Source organism: Cyclopterus lumpus, chromosome 3, assembly GCF_009769545.1.
Source record: "Cyclopterus lumpus isolate fCycLum1 chromosome 3, fCycLum1.pri, whole genome shotgun sequence".
NCBI classification, from domain to species: Eukaryota; Metazoa; Chordata; class Actinopteri; order Perciformes; family Cyclopteridae; genus Cyclopterus; species Cyclopterus lumpus.
Genome location: NC_046968.1, coordinates 28,766,692 through 28,784,857, shown reverse-complemented (window position 1 = coordinate 28,784,857; position 18,166 = coordinate 28,766,692). Strand labels below are relative to the sequence as shown.

The 18,166-nt window shown below is 43.2% G+C and overlaps 1 protein-coding gene across 1 annotated transcript; it reads left to right on the top strand.

The window, feature by feature from the left end:
* The first annotated feature begins 1,088 nt into the window (after nt 1-1,088).
* On the top strand, nt 1,089-17,751 carry gch1 (GTP cyclohydrolase 1). The gene is made up of 6 exons (XM_034529785.1): nt 1,089-1,796; nt 7,153-7,262; nt 11,213-11,268; nt 13,791-13,822; nt 13,917-14,001; nt 15,921-17,751. The coding sequence occupies exons 1-6, from the start codon at nt 1,433-1,435 to the stop codon at nt 16,045-16,047; spliced, it is 774 nt and encodes a 257-aa protein (XP_034385676.1). The 5' UTR covers nt 1,089-1,432; the 3' UTR covers nt 16,048-17,751.
* Nucleotides 17,752-18,166: the final 415 nt, after the last annotated feature.

The window sequence follows — 18,166 nt, the reverse complement described above, 5'->3', positions numbered from 1 at the left end:
GAAGACGGCCTCCACAGACGCCAGAGAGGAAACAAACAAACAAACAAACAAACAGGTCCACACACAGACCAACAGCTAAAGCATCCCATAAGCAGCCATCACTGCTGCCGAACCAGAACTAAGTAAGCTCCCCTAGTCTTCAGGTGGTCCTCGTGGTGGGTACTTATGCACTAAAACCCACAGGCCCGGTAAAGCCACCGTAGACGGGCAACCCACCAGCAGCCTCGGACGAGCCCCCGAGACAACTGCTCCGACCATCTTCATCGCCACGGTAACAAACTCCAAAGGGGAACCCACTCTTCAGCCTGACGGGGACAGACCGACAGGGTATAGGTCTCCGTGTATAGAGGACCACGAAGACCACAAGCATGATCCACCTCCAACGTACAGCGGCTCAAATTCACCCACAGGAATCAGCCTTCTCCCCTCACTCGTCCAGGTCTCCCAGACCACCAAGTCCACTACAGGTCTAACCCTGGTCCATCGAACAGGCCGAGCCCCCATGTGTCACAACCCGGCTCAGAGACTGCGACATGGAGACCGGACGAGTTAAAAACGATAAGACATTTATTTAAAGAACTAAACACATGAGATGAAGAGCAGCCGAAGGGTGACGACTCCTCCCTGTTCATCAGCTGATGAGCCTCACCTGGGCCTGGAGGCAACTGAAAATTATGATTTAAAAAAAAAATAATTATTATAAGATCAACCAATAATCATGAGTCTAAACATTTAATAAAAAAAGCATTATTATAATTATTAGTAATAGTGATAATTATATTAATAATAATAATGATCGATTAAAAAAATATTAATAATATCGATGAGCATTATCTTTAATTCTATTATTGTTGTTTTTGTATCAACTATTTATATATAACTATAACTATAACTATATATATATATATATATATATATATATATATATATATATATATATATATATATATATATATATATATATATATATAATATTATTACAGCTTCGTCCGCCTCCGGCCCCGCCCCCTCTGGAGACGGCCAGCCAATGGGAGCTCTCCCTGGATTATCCTGCTGTTATAAAGCCTCGAGGATCCCGAAACATCCAAGAAGAGCAGAAGCGACTCAACAAGTGCTCTTCCGAGAGGAGCCCACATAAGTACCCACAGAGGAACCCACAGAGGAACATACAGAAGAACATACAGAAGTACCCACAGAGGAACCCACAGAGGAACCCGCAGAGGAACATACAGAAGTACCCACAGAGGAACCCACAGAGGAACATACAGAGGAACATACAGAAGTACCCACAGAGGAACCCGCAGAGGAACCCACAGAGGAACATACAGAAGTACCCACAGAGGAACCCGCAGAGGAACCCACAGAGGAACATACAGAAGTACCTGCAGAGGAACCCGCAGAGGAACCCGCAGAAGAACCCACAGAAGAAGTGATGGAGTCCTCCGAGCAGACGCAGTGCGTCTCCAACGAACACCCGGCCGGCGGCTCCGGTGTGAACGGACACTTTGACGCGATGGTGAAGTGCGCGGCGGCACCGGGCGGTTCCGCCCCGGCAGCCCCGCAGCCTCCCGGCGCGGAGTCCGGCTCTCCCCGGCCCGTGATGGAGAGCTGGAGGGAGGAGCGCACGAGGAGCGCGGAGGACAACGAGACCAGCCTGCCGTCCCTGGCCGCCGCGTACACCTCCATCCTGCGGGGGCTCGGGGAGGACCCGCAGCGCCAGGGGCTCCTCAAGACCCCCTGGAGGGCCGCCACCGCCATGCAGTTCTTCACCAAAGGGTACCAGCAGAAGATCATCGGTGAGTGTGCAGACCCCCCGTGTTGGGATGGATCAACAAGTGGCCCCCCAACTATTGACAACTTGTTTAGTCACTTTGTGTCATAAGACGTTACAGATATATATATAACACATAGGGACAGTTATTACTAATAGTGATAATGTTAATATATAGATATGAGCATTGTTATTGGTAGTATTATTATTATTTTTACCTTTCACACTGGGAGGCTACATCTTATTAGACCCGGGTGTGGTTCGGTTCTCCACATAGACCGGGTCTCGGTACCATTTTTTTTATAGTATTGTTATATTTTTATTTTTATGTGAGAGGAGATCCAGGTCGACCTGCTGCTCTGAGCACAGCTCGTTATTAAATATTCTTATTACATAATAAAGGGCTGCAAAATGGATCAAACACCATATGGTTTTATTAGTAATATTTATATATTCTTGTTTGTTTGTGCAACCAAACCACTAGAGGCCACCAGATCCAACTCACCGGTTTTCATTTAGGGTTTAAGGTTCAAGATTCGAGGTATTTGTACTTTACTTTGAGTATTTTCAGAACCACGGTGTACAAATACTCCTTCGCCGGCAGAAGTCCTGCATTCGACATTAGTAAGGAATGAACATAATGATAGATTACGTTATATATGTTATAACACTAGTTTATTGTATATGTTTGGGTACTTTACTAGATCGGTTATTAAAAAAACATCAATGTCGTGGAGTAAAAAGTACAATAATTTAGTTTCCTTCCTTTGGAGAGAGAAGTCTCTCTTTCCATGGGACTTTTATTTTGTAAAATATATATATGTAGAGCAGTTAAAGAGACTCTGTAGTTACCAAACGAGAACTTTGAAGACTTTAAAGTCGGGGTTGGTAATCTAGAGACGTTCTCCAGCTCTTCACCAGCACCTTCAGGTGCACGCTGGTGCCTTCAGGGCCCGACTTGATCCTTTCAGTTGAAAAGAGTTGGCGACGCAATGCTGAGTTTCTTAGGTTTTAAAATCAGACTCCACAGACGCACGCTTCTTTTATTTTATTGCATTTAAATTCATTGATTTCTGTCAGGATGTTAAGAGAATTTTAAGCAAAAATATTACCTGCTTTTTAAGTATCATTTTATTTGCCTGACATTTAATAGCCTAAATTATTAATGCAATCAATGATCTCCAGATGAATCATTTTCCTGCCAGACGTAGTTCACGTCTTTTGGAAAGTTTGGGGAACCAGGCCTTGAATTCAAGGTGAGAGAGATTGAAGTGCGTTAAAGAACCGACGGAACCGGTTCCCTTCAACTCCGCTCAACCTGCCGGTTGAGCGTTTGAGTCACGTGCCGGCGTGGAACTCCGTCTGGAGGTGGTTTGTGCTGTTGTGGGGGATGTTTGTTGTAACGCGAAGGAATGCAGTGAAAAGAGGCACCCGGTGAATCTGGTGGTGACGCCGGCGATGACACATGTGTTCTGCAGGCCGCTCGGTCGCGTCTGCTGATTGGCTGTTCGCGGTAGACTCCCCCCTTTGGACTTGTTGGAAGAGCAACACATAAAAACACTTGTAGTCTGGAGAGCGGCCACATTGCTTCATGAGCGGCGCCCTGTTTGATCAGCGAGGTCACGGGTTCAACTCCGGACGGAAACACGAGCCCCAAATCCTCTTGTTGTCGAGCACATGACCGGAGGAAAAGAAATGCGGGGATTAAACATCGGAGTTTGTGACGTTAACTGTGACGCAACTTAGTGAAATGCCAATCGACTGATCCAGTAAGAGGATGTCATGGTCAATGGTGGTCAGGAGAGAGAATGCAGCTTCAACACATGAAGCATAGACTTCTATACAACCAGAGGAGTCGCCCCCTGGTGGTCAGGAGAGAGAATGCAGCTTCAACACATGAAGCATAGACTTCTATACAACCAGAGGAGTCGCCCCCTGGTGGTCAGGAGAGAGAATGCAGCTTCAACACATGAAGCATAGACTTCTATACAACCAGAGGAGTCGCCCCCTGGTGGTCAGGAGAGAGAATGCAGCTTCAACACATGAAGCATAGACTTCTATACAACCAGAGGAGTCGCCCCCTGGTGGTCAGGAGAGAGAATGCAGCTTTAACACATGAAGCATAGACTTCTATACAACCAGAGGAGTCGCCCCTTGGTGGACAGTAGAGAGAATGCAGCTTCAACACATGAAGCATAGACTTCTATACAACCAGAGGAGTCGCCCCCTGGTGGTCAGGAGAGAGAATGCAGCTTCAACACAGGAAGCATAGACTTCTATACAACCAGAAGAGTCGCCCCTTGGTGGACAGTAGAGAGAATGCAGCTTCAACACAGGAAGCATAGACTTCTATACAACCAGAGGAGTCGCCCCCTGGTGGTCAGGAGAGAGAATGCAGCTTCAACACAGGAAGCATAGACTTCTATACAACCAGAGGAGTCGCCCCTTGGTGGACAGTAGAGAGAATGCAGCTTCAACACAGGAAGCATAGACTTCTATACAACCAGAGGAGTCGCCCCCTGGTGGTCAGTAGAGAGAATGCAGCTTTAACACATGAAGCATAGACTTCTATACAACCAGAGGAGTCGCCTCCTGGTGGTCAGTAGAGAGAATGCAGCTTTAACACATGAAGCATAGACTTCTATACAACCAGAGGAGTCGCCCCCTGGTGGTCAGGAGAGAGAATGCAGCTTCCGACACTGCCATCCCTAAAGCCAGAGCACTTATTTGGGTAAAAATGGAAATGAACAGATCTTGCAGCCCACCTAACCTCTCCATGGGAAACAACCTTAAACGGATAAAGAGGAATCATAGTTCCACTCACTACGGATCCTTACACCCTCAGTTACAATTGCATCCTACACACACACGCACACACACACACACACCCTGGAGGATAATAACGTAACTAAATAAAGAGCAGCTGGTGAGGGCGGTCGGTTAGGACGCCTTGGGCGACAGAATGAGGAGGCGGCCATCAGGTAATGACAGTGTTACTCATCATCAGCTCTACGTTTCGTAATGATGCCTCCTGTGTGTGTGTGTGTGTGTGTGTGTGTGTGTGTGTGTGTGTGTGTGTGTGTGTGTGTGTGTGTGTGTGTGTGTGTGTGTGTGTGTGTGTGAGTGAGTGAGTGAATGAATGAACAACACACACAAAGAGTGAATAGGCCACATGTTGACACATTCTGAGTGAAGCAGAAAACAGTGACTACAAAAACAAGGTTATTCATTTATTGTTCAGGCAGCCAGAAGTGAGTGAGTGTGTGTGTGTGTTGTGTGTACTGTCACACACACATATTTCCTTTACATATTCTTAACCCGTGGCTGTAGTTATCATCATTTAGTCATCTCTGTACATTCCTGTCTTTAAACATTTAAAACAAGCTGTTTATTTCCCAGTTTCACATCATATATTAAATTATTATGTGTTTTTTAGGAAATTGCTTTTTGTCTTTCCCAGTATATTTAATAAGACATTTATTGACCAGATTCCTGCAAAACCAGTGACGTTCCCATCAGCCTCCAGCTGTATTTTGCGGTAATTAACTATCTTTAGCATGCTAACATAGAGGTTAGCATTTAGCTCAAAGCATCACTCTGGCTGCAGCTAGCTGTAGGCTCTATTTAATAACTCTATTTGAAGAACAAGGCTAAACGTGCATTCATTACAGGTCTATATCATCTTTTAGAGCATGTCAAACGCTAGAACGTTCTGCAGCTTGGACGTCCAAGCTAACAGCTAACATCTTAGCACACCAGTGTGTTCAGCAGCTGCTCGGCTCCCAGAACAATCAGTAGAAAAATGGATCCCAGTAAAATGACCTAAAATGAATACCAGCCTGCTGTTGTTTGCTACTGGTCTCATTTGACCAGTGTAGCATAAAAGCATGGTGGAATTAATACTGTAGCTAGCTAACTAGCCAACTTGATCATTCGTCCACACACTCACAGCGCAGGAAAGCACATCGCTATCGCTAAGTGAGAACTTTGTTGTGACCATTTTGTCACCAGTGTCGCATTAAAGAACGCTGGAATCAACATGCTAGCTAAGTAGCCAGACGTCCGCTAGTTAGCTGGCTAGTTAGCCGGCTAGTTCCACTGTGCTTTGATGCAACACTGGAGGATATAAGCCAACACCATGTCCAAACGTGCTGCATTGTGCAAGATAACGGCTGATGTCAGAGCAGTGTGTTCAAAGTCTGCACGGCGACTATCAGAACAATCAGTGGAAAGATGTATCAAAGAACACGGAGCTAAAATGAATACTGATCAAAGTCTTTGAGGTGGAACCTGAGCCGTAGAAGAAAAGCCAGGAGGTCCGTTGTTTCTCTTCCCAGAGCAGAAGCTGGTGTTGGGAAGGACCTTCATGATGAATGGCGTCGTGACGTTATAGTCAGAAAAACAAGTGTTTAAAAAGAATGGACTTAAAGAGCGTTAAACCACCTGTTTTCACACAATGAGCAGCAGAGACTGAAGCAACCCCCCCCCCCCCACACACACACACACACACACACACACACACACACACACATACACACACACACACACACACATACATACAACAGATAGCCAGTCAGGAAATTAAAAGATGCCGTTGAGCGCGAGAGTCGTCTGCGTGGTCACAAACAGATAAAGCGGTTTATTGAACTCCCGGCAACTGAAAAAAAAAATGCAATAAAGCAACAACCGGAAGGAGCGTATGGAAGCAGAGCTATAATTAGACGGCGACTGTTTGCCGGAGAGAGAAAAAAACAAAATCTGCGATAAAAAAGCGTCCGATCGAAGGCGGAGGTGAAGCGAGCGCCCTGGAGGGCACAGGAAGGGATGCAGGGCGGGTTCTATACACGCCTTCTTCATATCTGGAGATAAACGCTTTCAAAAGACGCAACAAATACAGCAGGAAAACAAAACGTGAAATAGCTTTTCAGGAAATAAATTCATCTGGCAGGTAATCCACACGCCTAAATGGATTAAAAATAGATTCTCCAGTTGGTTCATTGACAACCAGACATTGTTATTCTTTTCTTTAATTTTAGTCAGTATCTGTAGTAGTTTTTCCTCCTTTTTTTCCCCTGTTCCTAAGACAATATACGGCATAAACTGTGTAGTAATAATACAAATGTAATAATAAAATAAATACACACTTATTTAAATCTTATTATGTGACGCATATGGTTTGTTTCATATTATAACTGTTTTATTAAATACAGATATTGGTTGATATATTAATAAAAGACATTTTAAAAGGCAAGTTCTGTAGGAAATAAGTATTGAGATGAAATATGAAAGTAAAGTAATAATATACAGAAAGACGGTTTGGGTGGTAATTCTTCAAACAAAATAAGTTTCATGTCCTTTTCCGGTTTCTTCTTTCTCTGCAGACGTGCTGAACGACGCCATCTTCGACGAAGACCACGACGAGATGGTGATCGTCAAAGACATCGACATGTTCTCCATGTGTGAACATCACCTGGTGCCAATCTTCGGCCGGGTGAGCGCAGACATGAGATCCTGTCGTGTGAATGTGGAGATCACGGAGGAGGAGGATCATGCTGCATTGGTCCCCCAGAGGAGGAGGATCATGCTGCATTGGTCCCCCAGAGGAGGAGGATCATGCTGCATTGGTCCCCCAGAGGAGGAGGATCATGCTGCATTGGTCCCCCAGAGGAGGAGGATCATGCTGCATTGGTCCCCCAGAGGAGGATTCTCGGTTGAAGGTTTGACCTTGACACGAGATGTAAAGGTCACAGAACTCACCTGTAAAGTCCACTTCCTGCCAGTACATGTGATGAGGTATTTTCCGTAACCACTGTGCCGTTAGCACGAAAGCATTGTGGCGTTAGCAAGCTAACTAGCGAGCTGCTAAAGGAGTAAAACTGAATTTAGTTAGGAAAGCACATCGCTACCGCCAGACGAGCGGCGACTTTGTTCGCATCACTTTCTGTGACGGGTGTTGCATGAAAGCATGGTGGATTAGCAAGCTAGCTCACTAAGTTAACCCTCCGCTAGTTAGCGTGCTAGTTCCACCATTCATTGATGCAACACTGGTGACAGAAAATAAGCCCAACAGCGAGCCGTCTCTTCATCTCTCTGAGTGTAGCCTTGAGGAGGTTAGCGGAAGGCTAGCTGTTTCTCTTCTGTTTTCGGTCTTTATGCTAAGCTAAGCTAACAAACCCAGGAAGAATATAGGATACCTTTTATTATTTATTTATTTTTTACATTTTATTTAAGTATCATTAAAAAGCATCCAGATGAACCATCCGGATGCTTTTAATGATACTTGTTCTAAAAGTACGATAAAAATATGTATATTTTAAAAGGTTTCTAGATAAATAATTGTCTGCATACGCTGCATCTCCGGTAAGCATCGAGCACATAAACGAACACTAAAAAACTACTTTGCTGCAGCCGAGTCGCTTTGCTTTTCTGATATAATCAATAAAGTGGACTTTTTGCTCATGGGAAGCTGAACATATTCATAATTTAATAAATAAAGATGGTCACAAACATAGAAAGAGATGTGAATCTGACAGCAACGTTTTATCTGGAGGCCGCGGGTCTGAACAACAGAGAACATGAGAAACAATCAGATTAGCCGAGATCTGTTTTAGCCTCCTCCTCCTCCTCTTCCTCCTCACATCATTAGTCTCCACGAAGACACCTGATTGGTCTCTTCGCTCTCTCTGATTCTCCCTCCTCCTCCTCCTCCTCCTCCTCCTCCTCCTCCTCCTCCTCCTCCCGCAGGTGCACGTCATTTAAGACAATAGCGGCTGGCAGCTGATCTGTTTCCACCGAGTGTAAATGGGCTCTGATGACAGCAGAGAACCACACAAACACTTACCCCACCTCCTGTGTGTGTGTGTGTGTGTGTGTGTGTGTGTGTGTGTGTGTGTGTGTGTGTAGTGGCTGTTTATGTCCCTAAACCTCCTCCCTCCCCTCGTCATCGTCAGCAGCGTGGCCTCTTATCCACCTGTCTGTTGTGTCTCTCAGTGACTCACCAGAGAGAGAGAGAGAGAGAGAGAGAGACCTCCTCCTCTTCCTCTTCCTCCTCCTCCTCCTCCTGGTCAGGTAGCGGCTGTTTGATCTGTCTGTTACAGTCAGAGTTGCTCTGCTCTGCATCAACACAACCCTCCTTTGATTTGAGTGTAAACTTAAAGCTACTAGTTGGAGAGGAGCTGCCCCCATGTTGATCATGTGACTTTGTAAACAACCAATCAGTGTCCAGACCAACAGGAGGAGAGCTAGTAACGTTAGTGTAACAGGTTCCTGGCTGTCACATGCAGGTTCCTCCCCCCCCAGCACCAAAGGATCAGCAAACTCAAAGGTATATTTGGTAATATGCTTTATTGTCCAGGCGGTGCCTCTGCTCCCCTCTCTCGTGCCTCCACCTGTGTGCACCATATATAGGGAATTAGGCCTCTCCCCGGCACCTGTTCCCTGAACCACTCCCCCACTCCCCTCCGCAGCTGAGCCTAACCACGCAGCCACCACAGTTAGCTAATAACATTAGCTAGTAACGTTAGCAGCACCGCTAACGGAGAACCAGTGGAGGTTCCCTTCAGTTAAATGGTGATGCGTTCAGGCTCCGCTCAGTGAGAATGAGTACTGGCTGAAGGTGAATGATAACGTTCTCATGATGCGTTCGTGTAATCTAGTAAAATGTAGTGTTGGTGATGAACTAGAATGAATCCAGATGTTATCACATGAATATAAAATAGATTATGAGCTGTTTAACTTCCTAACCTCATTATTACACTTCATTAACAACAAGAACTGTAAAAACAATATATTTTATTTAATTGTACAACATTTAATATTTGTGATAATTATTTTAGGGACGATGGATCCTTTCAGACCAGCTGAACAAAGGGATCAATAACTGATAACATGGATCATCTATGAACATCAATATGGTTCAGCGGCTCCTTTTTCTTCTTCTTTTGTGGCCGATCTGTGAGTTTTATGACATTAAAAGGAAGTTAACGTTCTTTCATTAAGACAATATACTACAATATATAATATGTAGTCAGTCTCTTAATAATAATATCATCATAATAAATCTATTATTAGGATGATATTATTATTTTTCTTAACCTCCCTTCAGCGTGTGCCAGTAAACACGAATAACGTGAAAAAGCCTCCGTCACGGTCCGCCTGTTCGATGTCGACGTGTCAGGCAGAACTGGAAGGAAAGGAGCGCTCTGCACGCCGGTTTGCCGCTGCCCTTTCTCTCGTCTCGTCGGCAAATTGCGTCTGACATTTGAGTGTGTGTGTGTGTGTGTGTGTGTGTGTGTGTGTGTGTGTGTGTGTGTGTGTGAGTGTGTGTGTGTGTGTGTGTGTGTGTGTGTGTGTGTGTGTGTGTGTCAGAGAATTAGAGCCTCCAGACATCGATGATTCTCCAGCTGACGACTCCACATCTCTTCCCCCTCTTGTCTTTTGTCCGTCCACCTGCTGTTTCTCTCATCTTCATCTTCATCTTCGTCTTCTGTTGCCGACGTCTTTGTTTTGTTTTTTTCCGGCTGCTTTGCGACGGACGACTTTACCTCGGCTGCTATTGTTTATCTTTACACCACAAGAGCTCATAACTTAAAGAACCCTTGTAATTTTAAAGTAAACGGCAGGTTGAGATGCAAGTGACTTAATTACTGAGTGAGTGAGTGAGTAGCTCCGTCTGTCCGCGGCTAATCTCTCATTCATGATATTTGGGGCTGCGTGCTTCAAGGACCTCTCGTGGTTGCGGTGACTCCGACTTTCTCAAAACACCTTTTATTGCCCCGTTTTAATTCTGCCGTTGACTTCCTGCCGACTCCCCGCTCATTGCTCTTAACTAACCCTAACCCTTTTATTTTGAAGCAGTAAAATTTAAAAGGTCCGATTCTCGGCGACTCGACGGTCGACGGCACGGTGGAAAGTCTAACCGCCGCCCATCAACAACGCCGTGTAGCGCTGGAAAGGTCATGAGGTCACCGCGAGACCACGAGCGTCCACGGTTAATGTTCTGGACGTCTGGCCAGCTGGTTTTGAGTGTCGGTCAAAAGGGGGAAATTTACACCTGAACAAATGTCTAAAAGGCTGCTTTTCCGTGGCCAGTAAAGCATGACAGCATGGCTCCATGCTACACTGGTGGAATTAGCAAGCTGAGTAACTAGCCAGTTAGCTACTAGCTATTCACTCAGACATACTCACTTCATTAGCCTGGCTAGCTTTGCTAATGAAGTGAGTAAGTCTGTTTGGTTCATACAGAAGTTAGCATGCTATGCTACAACGGTATCTCAATGGTACACATCAGGATTCATTCTCTGGGGACCATAAGCAGCCACATAAATGTCTCTCGTTAACAAATACAACCCCTCCAGAATAAGAGCACCCCTCTGTGTTCTTCATTCAAACGGGGTTTTAACACGTAAAGCGTCTCTGACGGAACCTTCTCCCCGTGTGCAGGTTCACATCGGTTACCTCCCCAATAAGAGAGTTCTGGGCCTCAGCAAGCTGGCCAGGTGAGTAACTTTACTCTAATTATGTGCATGTGAGAGAGAGAGTGAGAGTGTATTTAAGCTGATTATTAAACTGTGTGTGTGTGTGTGTGTGTGTGTGTGTGTGTGTGTGTGTGTGTGTGTGTGTGTGTGTGTGTGTGTGTGTGATCCCACTGACCCCAATACCTTCAGGCTTATTGCACTAACACCCCTTAATAACCCGGCACTGGTCATGCACACTCACATTGGGATTGGAACAAAAATGCCCGTCGGTCTGAGAGAAAGCAAAGAAATGTACTGCAGGAAGACCTGGTTCCATAATACTTGGGTCTTATTTACGGAGCTTTTAGGATTTATTCCCTCAGTAAACATTGTAAACATGAGTTTATGGTCTATGCTTTATGTATTAAAGCTGCATTCTCTCTCCTGACCGCCAGGGGGCGACTCTTCTGGTTGTATAGAAGTCTAAGCTTCATGTGTTAAAGCTGCATTCTCTCTCCTGACCACCAGGGGCGACTCCTCTGGTTGTATAGAAGTCAATGCTTCATGTATTAAAGCTGCATTCTCTCTCCTGACCACCAGGGGCGACTCCTCTGGTTGTATAGAAGTCTAAGCTTCATGTGTTAAAGCTGCATTCTCTCTACTGACCACCAGGGGCGACTCCTCTGGTTGTATAGAAGTCAATGCTTCATGTATTAAAGCTGCATTCTCTCTCCTGACCACCAGGGGCGACTCCTCTGGTTGTATAGAAGTCTAAGCTTCATGTGTTACAGCTGCATTCTCTCTCCTGACCACCAGGGACGACTCCTCTGGTTGTATAGAAGTCTATGCTTCATGTATTAAAGCTGCATTCTCTCTACTGACCGCCAGGGGGCGACTCCTCTGGTTGTATAGAAGTCTAAGCTTCATGTGTTAAAGCTGCATTCTCTCCTGACCACCAGGGGGCGACTCCTCTGGTTGTATAGAAGTCTATGCTTCATGTGTTAAAGATGCATTCTCTCTCCTGACCACCAGGGGGCGACTCCTCTGGTCGTATAGAAGTCTATGCTTCATGTGTTAAAGCTGCATTCCCTCTCCTGACCACCAGGGGGCGACTCCTCTGGTTGTATAGAAGTCTATGCTTCATGTATTAAAGCTGCATTCTCTCTCCTGGCCACCAGGGGGCGACTCCTCTGGTTGTATAGAAGTCTATGCTTCATGTATTAAAGCTGCATTCTCTCTCCTGGCCACCAGGGGGCGACTCCTCTGGTTGTATAGAAGTCTATGCTTCATTTAGAGTCAAACAGACCATAAAGCAAACACACACAATTTTGTAATTGTATAGAAACAGTCATTTAAAAACAAGATGCATCAACTTAAAATACTGATAATGCCATCGATGACATATTACTGATAATAAACCTAACCTTTCATTAAATAAATATAAATAAATGAATGTAGACGTATACAAATGTTATTCGTCTTTGAGCACCATAGAAATCACTCAATAAATAAAATGTTTTATTACTCCTTCCCCTCGTGCCGCCTGTTTGATCCCGTGACATTTTCTTGGAGGTGGACGAGGTCAGATTTGTCCAAAGCGTTTTTTCTCACAGAAAAGAGCAAGAGGTCGAAGGTGAAGACCGAGTCGCTTCAGATGCAGCCCGAGAATTACTGCTGTTTAGTTTAAAGGGACAGTTCACCCAGAAATGTAAAGAAATACATGTTTCTTGTTTTGGTGCCTTCAGGTGGGGTCGGGTTTCTTTAGACTTTAAGAAGTGGGCGTAGTCATGGTGCTGTCTCTCGTCGGTTTGTGGACTGATGTTTTGACGCCGTCGCCATTTTGGATTACGGTTGTCGCCATGTTGTTGTTTTTTGCAACCAGTAAACAGGAAGTGACCATTTCTGGACTGAGGAGGAGTGACGTAGAGACGACATATACGTCTCTGGTTTCGACCTGTCAATCACCTTGTAGCTTAGACTTCTATACCGGAGGAGTCGCCCCCTGGTGGTCAGGAGAGATAATGCAGCTTTATCACATGAAGCATAGACTTCTATACAACCAGAGGAGTCACCCCCTGGTGGTCAGTAGAGAGAATGCAGCTTTAACACATGAAGCATAGACTTCTATACAACCAGAGGAGTCACCCCCTGGTGTCGCCCCCTGGTGGTCAGTAGAGAGAATGCAGCTTTAACACATGAAGCATAGACTTCTATACAACCAGAGGAGTCACCCCCTGGTGTCGCCCCCTGGTGGTCAGGAGAGAGAATGCAGCTTTAACACATGGAGCATAGACTTCTATACAACCAGAGGAGTCGCCCCCTGGTGGTCAGGAGAGAGAATGCAGCTTTAACACATGAAGCATAGACTTCTATACAACCAGAGGAGTCGCCCCCTGGTGGTCAGGAGAGAGAATGCAGCTTTAACACATGAAGCATAGACTTCTATACAACCAGAGGAGTCGCCCCCTGGTGGTCAGGAGAGAGAATGTGTGTGTGTGTGTGTGTGTGTGTGTCTCATTCATGTGTGCTTAATGGCGCTCTGTCTTCTTTCTCTTCCTTCTCAGGATTGTTGAAATCTACAGCCGTCGTCTCCAAGGTGCGTTCAGGGTCAGGTCGTAGTTCAGTGTTCTTTACGTTTCCCTCTGTGGTGTGTTTGCCCGCTTCATGTTTGTCCGCCCGTGCGTCCACAGTTCAGGAGAGGTTGACCAAACAGATCGCGGTGGCGATCACCGAGGCACTGCAGCCCACCGGGGTCGGCGTGGTCATCGAGGCGACGTACGTATGTGTGTGTGTGTGTGTGTGTGTGTGTGTGTGTGTGTGTGTGTGTGTGTGTGTGTGTGTGTGTGTGTTTTCCTTATCTGGCCTTCACCTTGGTTTCATACACTCTCCTCCTCCTTTGTTTCCTTGACTTTCACTGGATCCATCGCCTTGTTCTCCTCTTTCTCTGTTTCTACTCCTCTTTTATTCATTTTCTTTCCTTTCTCCTTATTTTCTTTGTCCTTATTTCTCCTTTGCTCTCCTTTTGTATTTTCATGTAATTGTTTTCGACCTCTGTTCCATCGCTTCATTTTCTTTATTTAACTTTTTTTTTTTTCATCCGTTTCATTACTTTCATCTTCATTATTTTGTTTCTTTTTCTTCATTTTTCCTTGTCAACCTCATTTCTCTTACTTTCCTCTTTCTTCATTTCTGTATCCTTCCTTTCTTTTTTATGCTTTATTTTGAATTTATCAGAACCGTAACTTTAACTTTTCTGCTCCAGCTCTCCTTCCGTTCCCTCTTCTTGATTTCTTATATTTAATAAAACATTTTTTTTAAATCTCATTTCCATTCCTTTCAGTTCGATCACATCCCGTTGTCTGTTAATCAAATCTACTTCCCGTTGTCTGTTAATCACATCTACTTCCCTTTGTCTGTTAATCACATCTACTTCCCGTTGTCTGTTAATCACATCTACTTCCCTTTGTCTGTTAATCACATCTACTTCCCTTTGTCTGTTAATCACATCTACTTCCCGTTGTCTGTTAATCACATCTACTTCCCTTTGTCTGTTAATCACATCTACTTCCCTTTGTCTGTTAATCACATCTACTTCCCGTTGTCTGTTAATCACATCTACTTCCCATTGTCTGTTAATCAAATCTACTTCCCTTTGTCTGTTAATCACAACTACTTCCCTTTGTCTGTTAATCACATCTACTTCCCTTTGTCTGTTAATCACATCTACTTCCCGTTGTCTGTTAATCACATCTACTTCCCGTTGTCTGTTAATCACATCTACTTCCCTTTGTCTGTTAATCACATCTACTTCCCGTTGTCTGTTAATCACATCTACTTCCCGTTGTCTGTTAATCAAATCTACTTCCCTTTGTCTGTTAATCACATCTACTTCCCGTTGTCTGTTAATCACATCTACTTCCCTTTGTCTGTTAATCACATCTACTTCCCTTTGTCTGTTAATCACATCTACTTCCCGTTGTCTGTTAATCACATCTACTTCCCATTGTCTGTTAATCACATCTACTTCCCTTTGTCTGTTAATCACATCTACTTCCCGTTGTCTGTTAATCACATCTACTTCCTGTTGTCTGTTAATCAAATCTACTTCCCTTTGTCTGTTAATCACATCTACTTCCCGTTGTCTGTTAATCACATCTACTTCCCGTTGTCTGTTAATCACATCTACTTCCCGTTGTCTGTTAATCACATCTACTTCCCTTTGTCTGTTAATCACATCTACTTCCCGTTGTCTGTTAATCACATCTACTTCCCTTTGTCTGTTAATCACATCTACTTCCCGTTGTCTGTTAATCACATCTACTTCCCTTTGTCTGTTAATCACATCTACTTCCCGTTGTCTGTTAATCACATCTACTTCCCGTTGTCTGTTAATCACATCTACTTCCCGTTGTCTGTTAGTCACATCTACTTCCCGTTGTCTGTTAATCACATCTACTTCCCGTTGTCTGTTAATCACATCTACTTCCTGTTGTCTGTTAATCACATCTACTTCCCGTTGTCTGTTAATCACATCTACTTCCCGTTGTCTGTTAATCACATCTACTTCCCGTTGTCTGTTAATCACATCTACTTCCCGTTGTCTGTTACGTCTCCTCGTCTTTCTGTCCTTTCCTTTATTTCTTCTGCGTTCATGTTTCCTCCTCATCTCCTAACGTGTCCTCCTGTCTCCTCAGTCACATGTGCATGGTGATGCGAGGCGTTCAGAAGATGAACAGTAAAACCGTCACCAGCACCATGTTGGGAGTCTTCAGGGAAGATCCCAAAACCCGCGACGAGTTCCTGGCGCTGATCCGGAGCTGAGGACGACTTCCTCCTGACGCCTCCACGGACCAGCCGCCATATTGTGTGTGTGTGTGTGAGTGTGTGTGTGTGTGTGTGTCCGTCTCACCAAAGGCAGTGACCCTGAGTCCACGGCGTGACCTTTGCCCCCTTTTGTTCACGTGAGTTGTGTTTACGCTGCTCGAGTCGTCAGGTATCCAAATACTGAAGGAGAGAATTAAAGATTAATAAGAAGAACCCCAAAAACATGCATAATGTTTGAGAAGAAACTTGCAGATTTATTAAAAGATAATTGGATATTTTCTGAAATGAAGAAATCTTAAATTTCAGAGATTCTATGAAATTCAAGTCCTATATTTAGAGAGGAAAAAAAAGAACACATGTACGAAAGGAACATTTAGATATTTTCTGAGATTAAAGTTGTAGATTTACAAGAGAAAAAAAATCACAAACGTACAAAAAAAGAATTGGATGTTTTCTGAAACTATAACTTACAAAACTTACAAATGTTTTGACCATCATAAATTGACGAGAAAAAAAAAAAAAAATTCACGGACAAAACTTCTGAGAATATAAAGTCATAAATTTGGAAGAGAAAAAAATTAAATTTGGGAGAAAAAAACCTAAAATTGTGTCACTTTAATCTCAGAGAATATCGACTGTTTTAACGTAGACTTTAATGTCAGAATATTAATATGACCCTCCTCCCTTAGACTTTACATTCAATATATGCTCATAACATTTTAAATTCAAATCACTCTTTTAATCTTTTTAAAAAAATACAAATTAAATAACTGAATAATTAATTTTGTGTATAATTATCTAATGAAAGGATGGATAATTAGTTATATTAGTTCTGTCAACTGGAAGTAAAATTCGACATGCAGATTAAAAATATTTGAGTAAAGAGGACCGACGAGAGAGATTTATTAATTAAGAAACTTCTAATGCAGAAAATGTATTGCAACAATTTAATAATTCATTGTTTAATGGTGTAATATGTCATAAATATTAATTTTATAAAATGCTAAACAAATTCCAGCTTCTGAAATGGGATGATTTTCAAAAACAAGCGATTAGAAGTTCTCGTTTTGTGCTTTTTTCACTTATTTCTGACGAAAAAACTATTGAAATCAATTGAGAAGATAAATGAAATTCAAATAGATAATGAAAATAATAGTTAGTCGCAGCCCTTTTCTAGGATTGTATAAGTCAAAAGATAATAAAGATAATAATATCTTTTCACACGTGTTTGAAGACTCAAAAACCTCAGTTTACAAATTATGACTTGAATCGTAACGTTTATATTATCAAAAGAAACAATAACAATTATTTACATATAAAAACAAAAAACAGTATTCTTATTATTAGATTTAGTTTTAATCTCTTCCTCTTATAATAAGAATAATCATTATTAATTTACACATTTTATAATCAATATAAAATGTTGTTATCATTATTATTATAATAATACTGGTTATTATTATTTTTATGTGGATCTGCTGTACGTGCCAACTTGCCTCTAAATTAAAACCAAAAAAATTACTTCACAGAAAAATAACAAAAAATGAGAGGCAAATAAAATGTGTGTGTGTGTGTGTGTGTGTGTGTGTCAGTTAGTATTTGTGTTTACTTATTTTGGGAGCTTCTAGCTTGTTTAGTGTTTGACTGGAGTTGACGTGTTTGTGTGTGAACGTTAGGGTGTGTGTTTAAGTGTGTGTTTAAGTGTGTGTGTGTGTGTGTGTGTTTTAAGTGTGTGTGTGTGTGTTTAAGTGTGTGTGTGTGTGTTTAAGTGTGTGTGTGTGTTTAAGTGTGTGTGTGTGTGTTTTAAGTGTGTGTGTGTGTTTAAGTGTGTGTGTGTGTTTTAAGTGTGTGTGTGTGTTTAAGTGTGTGTGTGTGTGTTTAAGTGTGTGTGTGTGTTTAAGTGTGTGTGTGTGTGTGTTTAAGTGTGTGTGTGTGTGTGTGCTAACAAACGGCTCCCATGTTGTTGTCTCTGTGGCCTTGTTGAGAAGCACGGCCTGTTCTGTGGCCTCTTCACCACCGTTGTCACTTTAAGTGTTTATTTCAGATACTTTCTAATCAAAGACAAATAAATCTCTCTGTAACACTCTGTGTGTTTTCCTTCACGAGCACTTGTTGT

Coding starts and splice junctions, on each gene's coding strand:
- gch1 (XM_034529785.1), top strand. CDS start 1,433: ATGGAGTCCTCCGAGCAGACGCAGTGCGTCTCCAACGAACACCCGGCC. Junction 1,797..7,152: donor GTACCAGCAGAAGATCATCG/GTGAGTGTGCAG, acceptor CTTTCTCTGCAG/ACGTGCTGAACGACGCCATC. Junction 7,263..11,212: donor TGGTGCCAATCTTCGGCCGG/GTGAGCGCAGAC, acceptor CCCCGTGTGCAG/GTTCACATCGGTTACCTCCC.